General features: G+C 34.8%; 5 protein-coding genes across 5 annotated transcripts; 2 read left to right on the top strand and 3 right to left on the bottom strand.

Annotated features, from left to right (window-relative positions):
- Positions 1 to 399: 399 nt before the first annotated feature.
- LOC114357695 (pupal cuticle protein C1B-like) lies at positions 400 to 1,270 on the bottom strand. The gene is made up of 2 exons (XM_028311435.1): positions 1,195 to 1,270; positions 400 to 907 (listed from the first exon to the last, which is right to left on the bottom strand). Exons 1-2 carry the CDS (start codon positions 1,204 to 1,206, stop codon positions 662 to 664), a joined length of 258 nt encoding a protein of 85 aa, XP_028167236.1. The 5' UTR covers positions 1,207 to 1,270; the 3' UTR covers positions 400 to 661.
- Positions 1,271 to 4,810: 3,540 nt separating this feature from the next.
- LOC114357698 (pupal cuticle protein C1B-like) lies at positions 4,811 to 5,512 on the bottom strand. The gene is made up of 2 exons (XM_028311438.1): positions 5,414 to 5,512; positions 4,811 to 5,047 (listed from the first exon to the last, which is right to left on the bottom strand). Exons 1-2 carry the CDS (start codon positions 5,423 to 5,425, stop codon positions 4,826 to 4,828), a joined length of 234 nt encoding a protein of 77 aa, XP_028167239.1. The 5' UTR covers positions 5,426 to 5,512; the 3' UTR covers positions 4,811 to 4,825.
- Positions 5,513 to 6,288: 776 nt separating this feature from the next.
- LOC114357699 (pupal cuticle protein C1B-like) lies at positions 6,289 to 6,828 on the top strand. Its single transcript, XM_028311439.1, has 2 exons — positions 6,289 to 6,370; positions 6,457 to 6,828. Exons 1-2 carry the CDS (start codon positions 6,359 to 6,361, stop codon positions 6,676 to 6,678), a joined length of 234 nt encoding a protein of 77 aa, XP_028167240.1. The 5' UTR covers positions 6,289 to 6,358; the 3' UTR covers positions 6,679 to 6,828.
- A 2,352-nt stretch (positions 6,829 to 9,180) lies between these two features.
- LOC114357700 (pupal cuticle protein C1B-like) lies at positions 9,181 to 9,990 on the bottom strand. Its single transcript, XM_028311440.1, has 2 exons — positions 9,865 to 9,990; positions 9,181 to 9,527 (listed from the first exon to the last, which is right to left on the bottom strand). The coding sequence occupies exons 1-2, from the start codon at positions 9,874 to 9,876 to the stop codon at positions 9,309 to 9,311; spliced, it is 231 nt and encodes a 76-aa protein (XP_028167241.1). The 5' UTR covers positions 9,877 to 9,990; the 3' UTR covers positions 9,181 to 9,308.
- Positions 9,991 to 13,530: 3,540 nt separating this feature from the next.
- Positions 13,531 to 14,171, top strand: LOC114357702 (neuropeptide-like 4). The gene is made up of 2 exons (XM_028311443.1): positions 13,531 to 13,615; positions 13,885 to 14,171. Exons 1-2 carry the CDS (start codon positions 13,604 to 13,606, stop codon positions 14,080 to 14,082), a joined length of 210 nt encoding a protein of 69 aa, XP_028167244.1. The 5' UTR covers positions 13,531 to 13,603; the 3' UTR covers positions 14,083 to 14,171.
- The last annotated feature ends 2,439 nt before the right edge of the window (positions 14,172 to 16,610 follow it).

The raw sequence follows: 16,610 nt of genomic DNA, 5'->3' as shown, positions 1-16,610 counted from the left end.
TATGTTTTAGCGTTCTCGTACAGTCAAATTGGAATCATAGTAGGTAAAAACAATGTGATTCGATTGAGATCGTGATCTTTTCGCTAGATGTAACGTTGCGTGCAAACAGTAGGTTTTTGCATTGAAAACCGTAACAAAATTTTAGGTAGATACGTACCTACATTGTTTATTAAATACAGCAGTCCCTTATTTGACAAAAGTATACTATTAATAATAAATAAATAATAAATAAATAAATATCCTTGGACATTTTACACTGCGCCTCTAGTCCCAAACTAAGCAAAGCTTGTACTATGGGTACTAGACGACGGGATAAACATATTAGGTATGATTGTTTTTTCTACAAGATACCTTAACGACACTTACTCGTAGGTTATTTTGTAATGAAACAGGTTAAAATTTACTTTTCAAATGTTTATTGTTTGTCTTATGTCTAAAATGTACATAATAGATAAGGACATCACAGATGGGTACATAAGAGGCACTAAGCCATGAAAAAACAAAAGAACAAAGTACAATGTTATTAAGGAGAGAATTTGGCAAAGAGTATTTACACGACTATCATCACATGTATAGTCCTGATTGGTTAATAACTCAAAATAATAATTTTAATTAACGGCGTTGGTTTTTGCGGTTTAATAATAAATTTTGTTGTTTAAAATTAACGGCGTAAGTAGTAGGCAGAGTAAGGTGACGCGTAACTGTAGGCTGAGTAGGCTGGGTATGCTGAGTAAGCGGAATACGCTACTGGTGCAGTATACGCGGCTGCGACCGGAGCGGTGTACGCCGCGGCCACTGGCGCGGTGTACGCAGCGGCTACTGGCGCGGTGTACGCCGCGGTATATGCTACGGGAGCAACAATACCGGGCTTGGCGGCGGCGAAGGCCAGGAAGCAGGCGAAGATGAACTGTAAAATAAAGTAAAGATTACAATCTTCACAACATTGATATTCAAAAGAAGTTGGAATGGCACAATTTAAGCAAATATGGATGGAGATTTTGATCACATCAATTGTTTTTTGTCAACAATCGACACACTGATGGTATTATTTCACTGATAACAATATCTTCTTTGATCCATTTATTTATGCTTCATCCCTAGTGAAATGTTGTACTTATTGTATTACTAGCTTAACTCAAAGTCGGCTTTGTAAACCAACTTATCTTTGTCTAATGATAACTATTATTAACTCACCAGCTTGAACATTTTGTTGGGGTTGATTTGGTAGTTTAAAGTGATTCAAGTTAACTCGCGAAATGCAAGAAGTGTTGTGATGTATGTTCTGGAATAGCACTGATTTTATACTTTTACCTTAGCACCGGGCTCGCCATGAAGAAACAGCCTACAGTCCCTGCTTCGAATAATAAACGGAAGATTTTTCGAACGGGCTGCATTCAAGGACTGTGAACAATTCCATAATTCATTTGTTTGTGATTCACGATTATCTTGTCACATTCTTAATACGTAATACAAGAAAAAAAATAGATTGTAATAAAACATCTTAAATTTTGTTATTTTTATAATTTAGTAATCCCTGCTTAAATGATTAAAATTACATTTTAAAATTCTTTATATGTAATATTATTTTTAACGAAATGAACAATCCTCTGCGGCAATCTGTGTTGACATTTAATAAAAGAGAATTGCTTCCGAGTTTGATTTCCAGAGTTATTTATAAATGTAAGTGAAGTCAAAAGATGCAAACAAGATGATAATGGTTAAATAATGTTGATGAACTTAGATTAATTAATATGAATACTTTCCGGAGGTATAGTTAATGGTGTAACCGATGAATTTGATGCATGGCAACAGTTTATTCATGGAAATAATATGAATGAAAAAACGTCGTACAAAGTGAACTCAACTTAAAATATTCATTTTAAGTTGTTTTTTAAGAAGACATGTTTAACTTTTGCATAACATGTTAAAAACTGTCTTAGTAGTAGAATTACGGCTTCCATATTAATAGCATGTCATTAGCTCATTAACTCACCTTCAAATGAGTAGGAATATTCGAATATTAAAATTTGCTACCGAGTCTGAAAGCCTTAAAAATATCTAATATTTGATGTTACTTACAAAATTACATATCAAATATAAGATAATTTTAAGACTAATAAAATTCGGGCCTGTTTATAAATTCATTTACTGAAGTTTACCGTGTTACGTAAAAGAGCGGATCAAAGGGTCCAAAATACAAATAAATTCGAAGAAATAATGTAGAATGTCTTGCATACTGAGGTACCTACCATAAGATAATAATTATGCGGTTACTACATTACTTATATTACTCACATTTTGAATGATGGAATGATCCTCACTCCAGTGGGCTGAGTGTGAGTTTACATGAAACTTCTTTTTAAACGCGAGAGTGTTTAAAAAATGTATGAAAAATTTAGTTTTTGAAAGTTTCCCGCTAGGGGCGCTGTACAATCCGTCATACATAATGTCATTTTTTGACACGCTAACTATAGTCTTTTTCACGTAAGATGATCCGTATGACACTTCAAGGTTATCCATATTACGCATAGTACATATGCAGAATATTTTTGAAAAAATATTTGTATTTTATTAGCAGTATAATAAAAAAAAATTAACTACTTGTCTTGAAATATATAGTAAAATCTGAGTCTATTGATTATATTTTAATTAAATACGATGTAAAAATATTTTTTATTTAATGTACGCAATGTGTGAAACGGAATAGATTTAGTGCTGGGGTATTTCTTGTATAATAAAATCGATTATTTCTGCAGTTCATTAATCGATTGCAGTGAATACTTAGTTATTAAAAGCATCACAAAAATCAACTATATTTTTCGATTATTGACTTTAATAAACGTATTGAAAATAAATTAATAGTTTTTAATTTAAAGAAACAGAACCAGTACTTTTTAGGAATCGTTTTTTTGAACACGAACCATGAAATTTGAATATTATCAATAAAAATTTGTTACAATAATATTTGTAATTAAAAAAACATGTTTTTTGTTAAATAACACCTACACAAAATATTTCTCTAAAAGTAGGTTTTACTAACTCTTCGAAAAAAATCGATAGATAAATCGCTATGGTTTAGTTATGTGACATCTCTAAATCTTTCAAACTCGAAACGTCATACGGATCATCTTAGGTGAAAAAGACTATAGTGAGCGCGTTTGAAAAAAACTCACACTCAGCCCTCAGTAAACCTAATAATAAGTAGTATAGTAAGCTCTATTAGACGTAGTTCCTTGAAGTAATTTATTCTGAGCTCTAAAGTTGAAGTATTACTTCTACTATCGGTTGCAGCAACAAGTGTAGTCACAAGCCTGGTGTCAGACATTACAAGTCCTCTTAGTATGTCTGTCATGGTCCAAATTACTAATAGGTNTAATAGGGATCATTATAATGGTTTGGGTAGACCTTTGTCCAGCGGTGGACGTCGTTTAGCTGAAACGACAATTAAAAATAAAAGGGGCATGTCACTGTATGTTAGAAACATACTGAAGGACAAAATGGTCTAATAATAAACACACAAAATATTATTATTTTCTTTTAGAAGCTCCTAAGTATTTGTTGACATTGTTATTAAATTCTAAGTAGTCTGAAGATTTTAAAATTCAAGGCACGAAAACATTTATTTGTCACCCTATGACTAGTTCAGTTGTTATGCCTGTATCCGCTTCTTTATCTCTAAATTATGTTAATAGATACATTAAACTATAAACTTTTCGAGTATTTAGGAGCTCGTGAGAAAATAAGTATTACCTAAGTACTTACTTATACTCGTATACCTCTCAGTGCTGCCATATTTTTTCAAAAAGTTATCCTAAGTATGTTTATATTCGTTGTCTAGTACCCTCGTCTATAAGGTTTGCTTGGTTTGGGATTCGAGGCGCAGTATAAAATGTCCAAGGATATTTACTGAATATACAGGGCGGAATTTTGTAATGCCACCTGGAGGGAAAGCTCTGAAAACACACAAAGATTTGAGATTTTTTTTTCGAAATTTCTCTACCATACCATAGTTTTCTGAAAATAATTACAATAATTAAAGATTTCCTGGTTTTCCTTTTGTTATCAAGTTTGTTAGAGAGATTTCATCCTTATACTTAACCCTAACGATCGATGCAATAAAAATACAGGGTGTAATTTTTGACAGATTTTAGTTGGTTCGATTCCCGGGTGTGGCATGCAAATTTTTGGAAATCTTTGAATGCAGTTCTATTTCTTTTCAAAAATAAAGGAATGTTTTCTTTGAGTGAAATTTTCTATCTACAGTATTAAGAATACTATCCCTCCAGGTGGCATTACAAAATTTCACCCTGTATACCTAACATATTTTTACAAGTTACATTTCAGGTGACTACCCAAAGCATAGCTTTTATGCACTAGTGCCGAATACTCGTAGTGAATGGGTTAGAAGAATTTTACCGCTAGATGATGATACGAGATGACGCTAACAAATTGATTGTGTATTAAGAAAATAATTTGACGATTTTCCTTTTCATGTTACTGTAAATAAGTAGAGTTCTCGGTATAACTTGCTAAAATAAAGTCGATGATGGGAAAATAAAAATAAATATTAACATTCAACCATAATTTTATTTCGTTTATCGTCGTCAAATGTAGGTACATAGGTGAACTTTTTTTTTCTTTGGACAATTACAATTTAAAGCTTTCTGTACTGCATAATATTTTTTAACAAATAAAATGTAGGTATTAACAATTTCAATATCTATAGTTCATTATTTTGTAACTTTTGTAGCAATGTTTTTTTTTAACTTTTGACGATTGATTTGCTTGTCCGTATTCAGGTCAAATATTCAGGTTCAGGTTAATTTCAGCGACGCAGGTAGTAGGCAGCGTAAGGAGAAGCGTAAGTGTAGGCTGAGTAGGCGGGGTAGGCAGAGTAGGCGGAGTAGGCGACAGGCGCGGTGTACGCGGCGGCGACGGGCGCGGTGTACGCAGCGGCAACGGGCGCGGTGTACGCCGCGGTGTACGCCACGGGGGCTACAATGCCGGGCTTGGCGGCGGCGAAGGCCAGGAAGCAGGCGAAGATGAACTTTAAAAAAGTGAATATTTAAAAAGTGTAACAATGATAACGTCCATTCATTCTTTGCAATCATGCCAACATTTTATTTAGTGACTACCATTTTTTATTATGTTAAGCCAAAGCTTCTTTTTTATTCGTTCTTTGATTTGATTTATATAAGCTTTTTTACTTGAACATCTCATCTCATCTTACAGGTTGAATTTAAGACATACTTAAATCGTGGAAATTAGTTGATTAAGATTTTTCTAAACATTAAGATTTTTCTAAACATTATAATGCTATTTTTAATAAATGAATGACGCTATGGAGTCAAATAAAATCTTTCACTAAAGTTTTTCTGTTTCAATTGTTTAATTTCATGTAATATTTACTCACCAGTTTGAACATTTTGTTTTGGTTGGTTAGGTGGGTTTTCAAAATAGAAGTTAACTCGCGTAATGCAAGAGATAATGTGATGCTCTGTCCTGGAATTGTGTCGATTTTATACGTTTACCTTTGTATCGGACGATAGCAATGAAGAAATAGCCTTGCCAGTCCTGCTCTGAATACTAAGCAGAAGGATTCTGTTCGTACATTAGTCCTCGAAAGGTGTGATAGCATTAATCAAAAACATCAATTTCTCGATTAAAGGTTAATTAGATTACAGCAATCGATTATTTGACCTTTGACATAATGATATACAGGATGGATCTTATGATCTTATCAATTAGTCTGTTCGCAGATACTTTAAAAGAGAGCTTTCTTAGACCTTAGAAGATAATATGTTTTCGAAATACGTTTTAGAAAATTATACATTCTATAAGTATTGGTTATAATTGATAATATTAAAGTATTGTTTATTTTAAGACAAAAGTGATTTCTGGTTTGTATGGCATCCTACGCGACGTAGGTAGTTATCATTTTTAATCACAACGTGATAGTTCTTGAGCCTTATCTCATTAACTAATAATGAGGCCGAAGGTACTCGTAGAAGCCAGTTACTTGAAACCCAAAATTCTCAACCATAGCGGAACTGGCTTTCCTGCCGAAACACAATTTGTGTGCTGTTGAAATAAACATAACATTATCGTTATGGCGACAGATTATAGTTATTGGTAAAACACCTACCTATCTTAATATTATCCGGTCGAGGAGTCTTGTTCAACAAAAAAAAAACTGTTTGATATTCAAAGCAGGGCTGACAAGGCTCTTTCTTCATTGCTATCGGATACAAAGGTAAACGTATAAAATCAATACAATTCAAGAACAGAGTATCACACTATCTCTTGCTTTAAGCGAGTTAACAACCATTTCAGAAAACCTAACCTAACCTAAAAAAAAATGTTCAAACTGGTAAGTTTATGATCTTATCTCGAAGTGCAATTAATAAATAGTGGTCAATTCATGACACATAAGATTAAAATGTTATGTTTTTACAGTTCATCTTCGCCTGCTTCCTGGCCTTCGCCGCCGCCAAGCCCGGCATTGTAGCCCCCGTGGCGTACACCGCGGCGTACACCGCGCCCGTTGCCGCTGCGTACACCGCGCCCGTCGCCGCCGCGTACACCGCGCCTGTCGCCTACTCCGCCTACTCTGCCTACCCCGCCTACTCAGCCTACACTTACGCTTCTCCCTACGCTGCCTACTACCTGCGCCGCTGAACATCTCCTCCATCACCTTAACCTGAATATCTCCTGAATGAAAACAAATAATAATGCAAATCTACACTACTGATTTCGACCCAATGAATAAGAATACTAATAGAAATACGACAATGAACAAAATAAAAGACATTCGTTAAAGTTTTAAAAGTATGTTTTCTTCCGCTGCCCAATGAGTTTAATCAAACTCTTTTATTAATCCTGATTTCAAAAAAATTAATTCGATTTGAAACAGATTCTGATTCTGTAATCGATTATGTAAAGAAAACAAAGCAAAATTTTGTAATGAAAGGACATTTTATCATACATACCTAATACTAGCTTTTGTCCGCGGCATCACCCGCGTGAAATTTAGTTTGTCACAGATCGTCATAAATTTTAGCCTATACGTTATTCTGGGTTATAAATAATAATNAGAAATAGCCAATAAGTACTGATAATTTTCATCAAAATCCGTTCAGTACTTGAAAGAGTAACAAACATCCAGATATCCATACAAACTTTCGCATTTAATTATTAGTAGGATAGTAGGATGATATTTTAAGCTAGATTTTTTTATACAAAGTGCTCCTTTTGTTTTCCGGGAATTTTAGGGGTATGTATATTCTATAAATAAAAACTAGTTAAAGAGTCTTAGGAATATGTGTTTCTAAAAACATATTTTTGAAGATATTGTGGATTCTAGATTTAGAAGATACCTAGTTCATTTAGATTATAGTATCATCAATCTAGTTTTTTTTTTCAAAATTGTCACCTAGTCTTTTTGTGCAGACTTTTTATTAAATAGATAAGTGAATGTAAATTATGAATTATTTTAGTGAAAAATTAAGTTTTTAAATAATTTGGTATGAAAAAATAAGTCGAAAAAAATTGTTGAATTCAACAAAAAAATTAATGCCATTCCGTTCTTTGAAGTGGTCTTATTAACCCACTTGTTACGGAATTCACTTTTTCTATCACTTACCTTAAATCAGTCATGATAAATTTATCTCAAAACAATCGCTCCAAAACTTTATAGTTATTTACGTCAGTGTACTTATAAGACTTGGACAGTACTGCGACACACCTCATCTTTCAAATGTTGCATATATAAATTGTTTACACTACCCACATTAGTAAAAATATTTATGTAAAAACTAGCGTTCTTTTAAAAGAACGCTAGTAACAAGTGGGTTAATACCCTAGAGTTCCAGGAAATCAAAAAGAGCACGTTGTATTTTACTAGCTTTCCGCCCGCGGCTTCGCCTGCGTGAAAAAAGGGCTGTTTTTAGGGTTTCCCGGAAATTATTCGAATTTTTCTTCAACGAACATTAAAAAAAAAGAATGGGTAATATTGGTTCAGGCGTATTTTAATATTATAGATTTGGCATACCTATTTACTCGCTTATTTGCTATTATGCTGAATTTTTGTAAATATTTAATCAACTCTATAATGATCATGTTTTAGCCATTAAAGGGTTGCATTCTCGTTCACAATGATTATTCTCACTCTGGTCTTTTGATTTTCAATTAAGTATTGAATTAGTTTTTCCCAGCCCGTGGAACTCTAAGGCTGAGTTGCACCACCAAACTTTGAACGTAACTATTAACGATAACCGATGATTTTTGTATGGAGTTTGACAGATTTTTAACGTTTCGTCAATTACGTCGAAACTAATTGACGTAGACTAATAAATTTACATTCGTTTTATAGAATAGCTCAAATACTAATAATACAATGCAAATAAAACATACCTTAACGACCTGGTTTTTCTTGTGTTGGAAAATAACTGAAAAAGAAGTGAAAAAAGTCATGTTTTTTTCTAATTAAATCCATTCTTACTCTCTTAAAATGTATGAAACTTGTGTCTGTTTTCTACTTCTACTAATGGATAATTTTACTGGTTATCGCATGATATAAAATATTTGCTTATTTATGTTAAATTACCCACGTTTTCACTTGTTTTTTTAAGAAAGAGGTGAAAACTAAAAATTAAAAACTTAAATCCTCGTAATTTTGTGAGAAATGGGCAAGCCCCAAATTTGAAGTATTTTCATCGATAAAATTGTCTATAGATCACGCCCTTAAAGTTTGATCACTACATGCCCGGACACACTGTATTTTTACTTACTAGTAGATATATGTCACTACAATTTTTATAAAGAATTGGTTTGTTAACGAATACATTTTTTTTAAATTGTTTTTTTGATTTTGATCTATAGTAATGCTTACAGATTAGATAGATAGAGTACATTTATTACAGCTAAACCAAATAATTCAACAATCAGGGTACATAGCTAGCTAGCTAGTTCTTTTTAATTAAAAAAGCCTAATATTTAGACTCCGTTATTAGGCTTCTGACGTTAATGTTAGACACTACATACAGTATAAACATATCAGTAGAAAACTAACTGACTATAATACTGTTTAACTTCTATGAGGGATTAAGAGTTTACCATAGAGTAAAAAACATTTTTAAACTGTAAAAACTTGTTTTATTTTTCTATTGTCGTCATATTTACAGTATTAACAATACACAAATTGTCAAAATTATTATGTTATACATAAGTTAATGACTTCATCATATATCACTAAATACATTAATAATTTCAAGAATTTGTGTACACTGTTTATCAGGTGCGGGTTGAAATCAGCGACGAAGGTAGTAGGAGTAAGGGGAAGCATAAGTGTAGGCTGAGTAGGCGGGGTAGGCAGAGTAGGCGGAGTAGGCGACAGGCGCGGTGTACGCGGCGGCGACGGGCGCGGTGTACGCCGCAGCAACGGGCGCGGTGTACGCCGCGGTGTACGCCACGGGGGCTACAATGCCGGGTTTGGCGGCGGCGAAGGCCAGGAAGCAGGCGAAGATGAACTGTAAAAAATAAGAGTTAATTTATGCTCAAAATAATACATTAAGTATGTAACTTAGCTCTATAGCAATTACTTTAATTTATATCATCAATTGCTGCGGCACAAATTAGTTTACCGAATGTCTTTATTAGCCAGTGATGAATGTACAGTGCAGCTTATCCTAATGAAAGTGATCGAAATAGATATTGAGTCAAACAATTATGCGCTAGGCGTTTATGTAATTCTTGTAGGTAGGTACTTTATCAAACATAATAATATGATTTTACAATAGTAATTTAAATATTGCAAGCTTTACAACGTTGAAAAAAATACTGTTATTTTATTATTTCTTAACTCACCAGCTTGAACATTTTGTTGGGGTTGGTTTTGTGTTTGGTTTGAGAACAAGTTGGCTCGCCAAATGCAAGTGATAATGTGATGCTCTGTTCTGGAATCGCGTTTATTTTATACGTTTACCTTTGTATAACGATTGCATTGAGGAGACAGCCTTGCGAGCCCTGCTTTGAATAATAAACAATTATTTTGTCGGACGAACCAGTCCTCCGAGAGTTGTGATAGCAAGTATTAATTAAAATCGAACAACATTGCTAGAAAATACTAACAACTGAATAAATTATGAAGTAAACGAGATAATCTTAAAATGTTAAGGACTGGTTCAATGAGGAACTTACTTCACTAGAGTATTTATCTACACTTAAATATGAACAACTTTTACTATAATGGAAGCGAACACAAAAAAAACTTCTTCGATGTTTATTTAGGCTAACAAGCTATTATTTTTAAAATCATATTTAGTAAGTAGTTACGTATACGTTTTACTATTCTTAAAATCACCTTGGTACATTTGTAAAGTTCGATTCCAGCGCGAGTTCAAGCTGCAGTTGCGGGTTCAATTTCCGCCGGTGACAAATAGGTATTAATGTGATCATTACGAGCGGTTTTACTCGAATTCATAGACGATATCTCCATAGTTCAAACTGATTAATTTCAACCTATGTAATTATTGAAAAAAAAAATTGTCTACTGAAGAAACAATGATTATTTACTTATTTTGCTAAGTATGAGTATGTTCTAACTAAAAGTCATGTGCTTTGGTTACTCCAGATCACAAACTAATTTAACAGCGCGTCATGTTATAATCAAGTGTGATACCGATTAACACGTGACCACTATGAATATGGTTGCCGATTAATTAATAGCAAAACGGTGGATAAGGGCGACACGGGCTTTAGTTTTTAATCACGTGGGATGTATCACGGTTATGGTATATAAATGTAACATGACCCACTTGGGAACTGTTTTAATAACCATCGATTGGCAAGATGCATTTTAAAGCCGTGAGTATTTGAAAATAATAATTTTTGCCTAGTCATGATTTTCTTGATAGTGTTTATTAAATAAACTGTCTTTTCTTTCATTTATTCACAAATTGCGTGTAATTAAATTACACGCGACATTTTAATAGAAGTTAATTCACATACGAGTATTACAGGTGATTAATAAATTTATGAAAGCTAAATTTAAAAAAATACTACTTTTCATTTATTTACGATTTATTGCCAATAATTTAGGATGAAAATCTCCTTAGGATATTATGTAAAAAATCTTTTTAAAATTTTTGCTCCACCTGAGAGCCCAACCCTAGTTGTTTATTAATCCTTCAAGCTCCGCGAATCTAGACACAATAGATAAATAATCAATTGTTATGACATTAATTAATGCCGTCTGGGACTCAATCGGTTAATCGTTATTTTACCTGAATGTCTCCAGCATCCTCATTGGCCCTAGAGCAATTCCAAGTATACCATCAATAAAAGCCTAATTAGAGTCATCAAACCTCTCAGTCATTCAATTAGAGCCATTAGAACTTCATAGCTATGAGTTGTTTTCTGTGTGTAAGCTGAGGACACGTGTCCCCAGCTGACACATCTGTATTTTCGTAAATATTTATGCTACGATAATGTATTGTATTATACCTCAAAAATTACAGTCGAATCCAAATAGTAGGCTTTCCAATTTTCAAGACTTTAGCTCAAATACTGTTAAAACCACGATCAAAAAACTATGTGCGAGCTGGAGTACCGTGTCTCCAGCTTACACATCTTCGTTCGTTCGTTCGTTTCAGCCAAATGACGTCCACTGCTGGACAAAGGCCTCCTCCAAGGTTTTCCACAATGCACGGTCCTGCGCTGCCCGCATCCAGGCTCTTCCCGCGACCTTTACGAGATCGTCGGTCCACCTAGTAGGAGGCCTGCCCACGCTACGTCTTCCAGCCCGTGGTCGCCACTCGAGAACTTTTCTGCCCCAACGGCCATCGTCTCTACGAGCTATGTGCCCCGCCCACTGCCACTTGGTCAATCAACGGTGAGTACATCACCCACCTTCGATTCGCGGACGATATCGTAGTCATGGCTGAAACCTTGGAAGATCTAGGCACAATGCTCGATGGCCTCAGTAGAGCCTCTCAACAAGTGGGTCTCAAAATGAACATGGACAAGACAAAAATCATGTCTAATAACCGTGTCGCACCCACTCCTTTGAAGGTTGGAGACTCTACACTCGAAGGCACGGAACGGCAACGTCGCAGTCGACCCATATTATTTGAATTATTTGGCGGGAAAATAGTTTTTGGCTTTTAATTCTGAAACTAAGAGGCCTAGAGATTTGAAATTATGTCTCGTGTGTACTTTAATTATAACGAATTATTTGATCTTTAAAACGCAACTCTAACTTATACGGTTTTAATAATCCACCGTGTGTTACGTGTCACCAGCTTACACATACATATCGGTTCGTAGTTCGAAAACGGTTCGAGATAAAGCTTTGAAAGATTTGAAGTCGGGTTTTTTTATTCGACTTTAATTTATGAGATATAAAACATTGATGTAGCTTAAATATTTACGAAGATACAGATGTGTAAGCTGGAGACACGGTACTCCAGCTCGCACATAGTTTTTTGATCGTGGTTTTAACAGTATTTGAGCTAAAGTCTTGAAAATTGGAAAGCCTACTATTTGGATTCGACTGTAATTTTTGAGGTATAATACATTATCGTAGCATAAATATTTACGAAGATACAGATGTGTCAGCTGGGGACACGTGTCCTCAGCTTACACACAGAAAACAACTCATAGTTATGAAGTTCTAATGGCTCTAATTGAATGACTGAGAGGATTGATGACTCTAATTAGGCTTTTATTGATGGTATACTTGGAATTGCTCTAGGGCCAATGAGGATGCTGGAGACATTCAGGTGTTATTTTGTATGTTTTAAAAACTTTTTAATTATTTACAGTGGCTACTAATTTTCATGGTGGCCATGGCCACTGTGGCTGCTGAGACGTCCAGACACGTGCATGTGCGCCGCCGGCCTATCATCATCGTCAAAAAGCTCATTCCCAGAAGCTCCCGAGGGATCATAGTGCGAGGATAAACCCGAACGAAATGCTGGCAATAATAAAGAGATCCAAATCGTTTGTTTTGTTTAACTTCAGATTGTTCTAAGGTATTACCCACGTTTACAACGAGTGTATTGTAACTGTAAGGGATAGGACAAAAACCGTACCTACAGTAAACTACCTAATCAATATCATTAACATATTTCCTAAAGATGAAAGTTGGGAATATTATGTTCTTATATTTTTCAAATGCTACAAAGTTAGCAGAGTCCTCTTTCAATGAAATATGAATGCCAAGACTCGTTTTCGCAATATGCGGTAATTTCAAACGCAAAAAATGGTTTTATTACAAATGTTTTCTAAAGAATGCGGTCTGATACTGATCAGGATTTTGAAGATATGATATCCCATTCTGCGGACCATTAACAATGTTTATGTCTATAAAAAGAAGAAATGAATTCGTCCTTGATCTAGTGGTCCCGGACAAGGCCGCGCGTGATGATCATACCTAACGACTTGCAGGAGGATATTTGGCTTGTTATCCGGTTGACGGACCATATCAGGTACGGCAATGGCACTAATGTCAACATGTCAATAGTATAAAAAGAGAACACGCTTGACGGACTACATTCGAGCTCAGACGCTTGTGATAACACAAACAAACAAAACAAACACCAAAATGTTCAAATACGTGAGTGTTTTGTGTTTAATTAAAGTGCATACTATAGTAAATCATAGAGATAGATTTCATTATTTATAGACAAGTTTGATAGCTAATCAACACTACTGGATGGATTTTCATTTCCAAAAAAAAAATTCTAATTTACTCAAAAATTCATTATTTATTACATAATATTATGCCTATTGCATACATTTATGTTATGACCTGTTATGACCATTGTTACCATAATAATAAACAATTTCAATGTAAAATATTAATTTTTGTCTGTTCTTCCCCAGGTACTGTTCGCCGCTCTCCTGGCTTTCGCCGCCGCCAAGCCCCTAGTAGTGGAATATCCGGTTGCCGCTGCGTATACCGCGCCAGTGGCCGCCGCATACACCGCAGCGTACACCGCGCCTGTTGCGTACTCTGCGTACTCGCCGTATGCCTACTCTGCGTATACTTACGCTTCACCTTACTCGTACTACGTTCGCTGAAGTCTGACTGTGTAACCTTTACCTCATGAACACGCCAAATATTTATTGAAAAATGCAAATAAATGTGCATAAGCAAGCTTGCAGTAATCTTATGGTTTTATTTTAAAACTTTTTAAGGCGAGAGTGAATAGGCACTTACAAGGCAGATATGTACCATCCTAGATTGCATCTCACTTAACACCAAGTGCGATTGCAGTCAAATACCTGCCTTGTCTTACATATAAAAACTTACTTATTGATATCCCACTTATTTTTCAAAATGGTGTAAGATTATTCGAACCGTTGAACATTTAGTTGAAATCTTTTATCTTCGCCTATCTACTTTAAGTTTAGTTTAAAAAAATGTTTAGTTTAGTCAAATTCGTTCCCTAATCTCTCAGTTCCTTTTGTTCTTCTCAATCCGTAACTCCTCGTCTAAACAACCACTAATGTCAACTACCCGATGATTTATGGTGATTGACTTGTATGCCCTCAATTATACCATTATTACTATTGTGTAACATACTCGTATTGAGCTACATTTATTTTACAACATTGAATACATACACGTCTTTGCCCTCCAAATTATTAAAGGAGCACGTGTACAAATTTATTTAAAAGCGCATTCGTAAGATTTCCCATCTGTATTATGCCATTATTAAGTAAACCAATATTATAGTGACTGACCATTGACATTGTTATAATGCATAGAAACTACCTGTTCCTTTGTCGGGGTCTGTGTTACCATGAGACAAACGTTGAGGGCAAGGGACTTGTTCTCAATGTGTAATATGTAATCNATAGTGCTGTGCGAGCTGAATTCCACTGTATCGCGTCGTAGCAAGACTCGCATTTATTTAAATCGTCTTGCGGAGTAATCCTTCTGTACCTGTACTATTACTTATTCTGTGCTTCTAGGCTAAGATTAAGCACGGAGCGGCTGTCCTTCCTGCAGCAGCTGGCCCGCCCATGGGAACGGCGAATAGATAGGTAGGTGCGTGTGTTTAACTCAGAAAAACTAAATAACAGGTAGGTATTAAGACTATTAAGTGTACATCGATATGATTTTCATAGCAATGTCATATTGTTAGAAGTTATACCTTATTGTTAGAAGTAAATAAATTAATACTTATACATGTTTATATTTTACTTGGAAGAAGATATGACTCTAACAACACTTATGTACACTTTATTTGAATAAATCGCCAAATATACCACCGCGGAGACCCCAATCGCGTCTCTGCGTGCCATTGAATCGTATGAGCGTATGGATTTTATGCGTTATTTTTCACAATTTCCATTTTTTAAAAGTNACTTCCGTTAAATTATCCTAAGTCCGTTAATCGTTAATCGAGTACCTACTATTTACCAAAAAGATAAAGCAGGCATGCTGAAAAACACTAGAAAAAAGCGTTCTGACAAGTACGTTCGGGCTTCCAGAACTTCCAGAACCCAAAACAACATTTTTTGTAACCAGAAAGAAACGATATAAAAATGCTATTTTTTTATTTATTTACAAGCTTATATCACAGAACAATAATAATTAAGTACTTACTCTTTTATAATAATATAGTATATGTGTTACGGTCAAAGTGATAAATGTGAAAATTATGAATAATCGCCGGTTATTATGAATAATTACCGCATGATTTGGTAAATGTGATTAATATGAGGTCATTTATGTGTGTATAAAACTAAATAGGCGGCTTACGGGTGGCCCAAGGGCCACCCCCGCCGCACCTTAACCTATTTTTCACTTTAAATCAAAACATTATGTTATAGGCATCATGGAAAAGTAATATTATGCAAGAAACATTCCAAACTCATTATGCCAAATTATATTAATATATGATATCAAAACGTTCAAAAGTTTGGCTGTACACGAGCACGTAGTCAAGATGTTGTTCTCTTTTATGAAAGGATGATGGGCACAAATGTATGGAAAGTGGTACCCGCTCCAATAGCCATAACCAATATATATTTCAAAAGGCCTTTAGATGTAGGAAAATATCTGCTATGGGGCCAGTTCTAATTCACGTTTTGAAAGCAGTAATTCCACTAAGTATTATAAGAAAATATAACACAATCATCCATGTATACGAGTATGTACTATGACTACAATCTATTAATATAACTAAAAGAAGCATTGAAAAGGAAAGGATTATACCTACGACGAACTACCCAAGCTATTAGCCCTTGATTCTCTTTCATCATCATCATCATGATCATTTTAGCCATAGCACATCCAGTTGAACATAGGCCTCCCTCAATGATTTCCACAATGGCCGGTTGGTTGCAGCCTGCATCCAGCGTATTCCCGTTACCTTTATGAGGTCGTCGGTCCATCTTGTGGGTGGACTTATTGGGTCTTGTGGGTTTATTCACCTTAGCAACCCATAATAAAATCCTTAAGAAGTAATAAAATTCTAACCCCTTTATTAATAAAATTAAGTTACACCCTAGTTGAACTCTGACTTAAATTGTCATTTGGTATGGAAATGTCATTTTAATCCATGGTTCATCCTAGGTATAACTTTTTATTAGTAAGG

The sequence above is a fragment of the Ostrinia furnacalis genome, unplaced genomic scaffold, assembly GCF_004193835.3.
Source record: "Ostrinia furnacalis isolate ACB-3 unplaced genomic scaffold, ASM419383v2 OfSCF3323, whole genome shotgun sequence".
Taxonomy (NCBI): Eukaryota; Metazoa; Arthropoda; class Insecta; order Lepidoptera; family Crambidae; genus Ostrinia; species Ostrinia furnacalis.
Note: the sequence above shows the minus strand (reverse complement) of the source record. Positions and strands in the feature narration are given on the sequence as shown.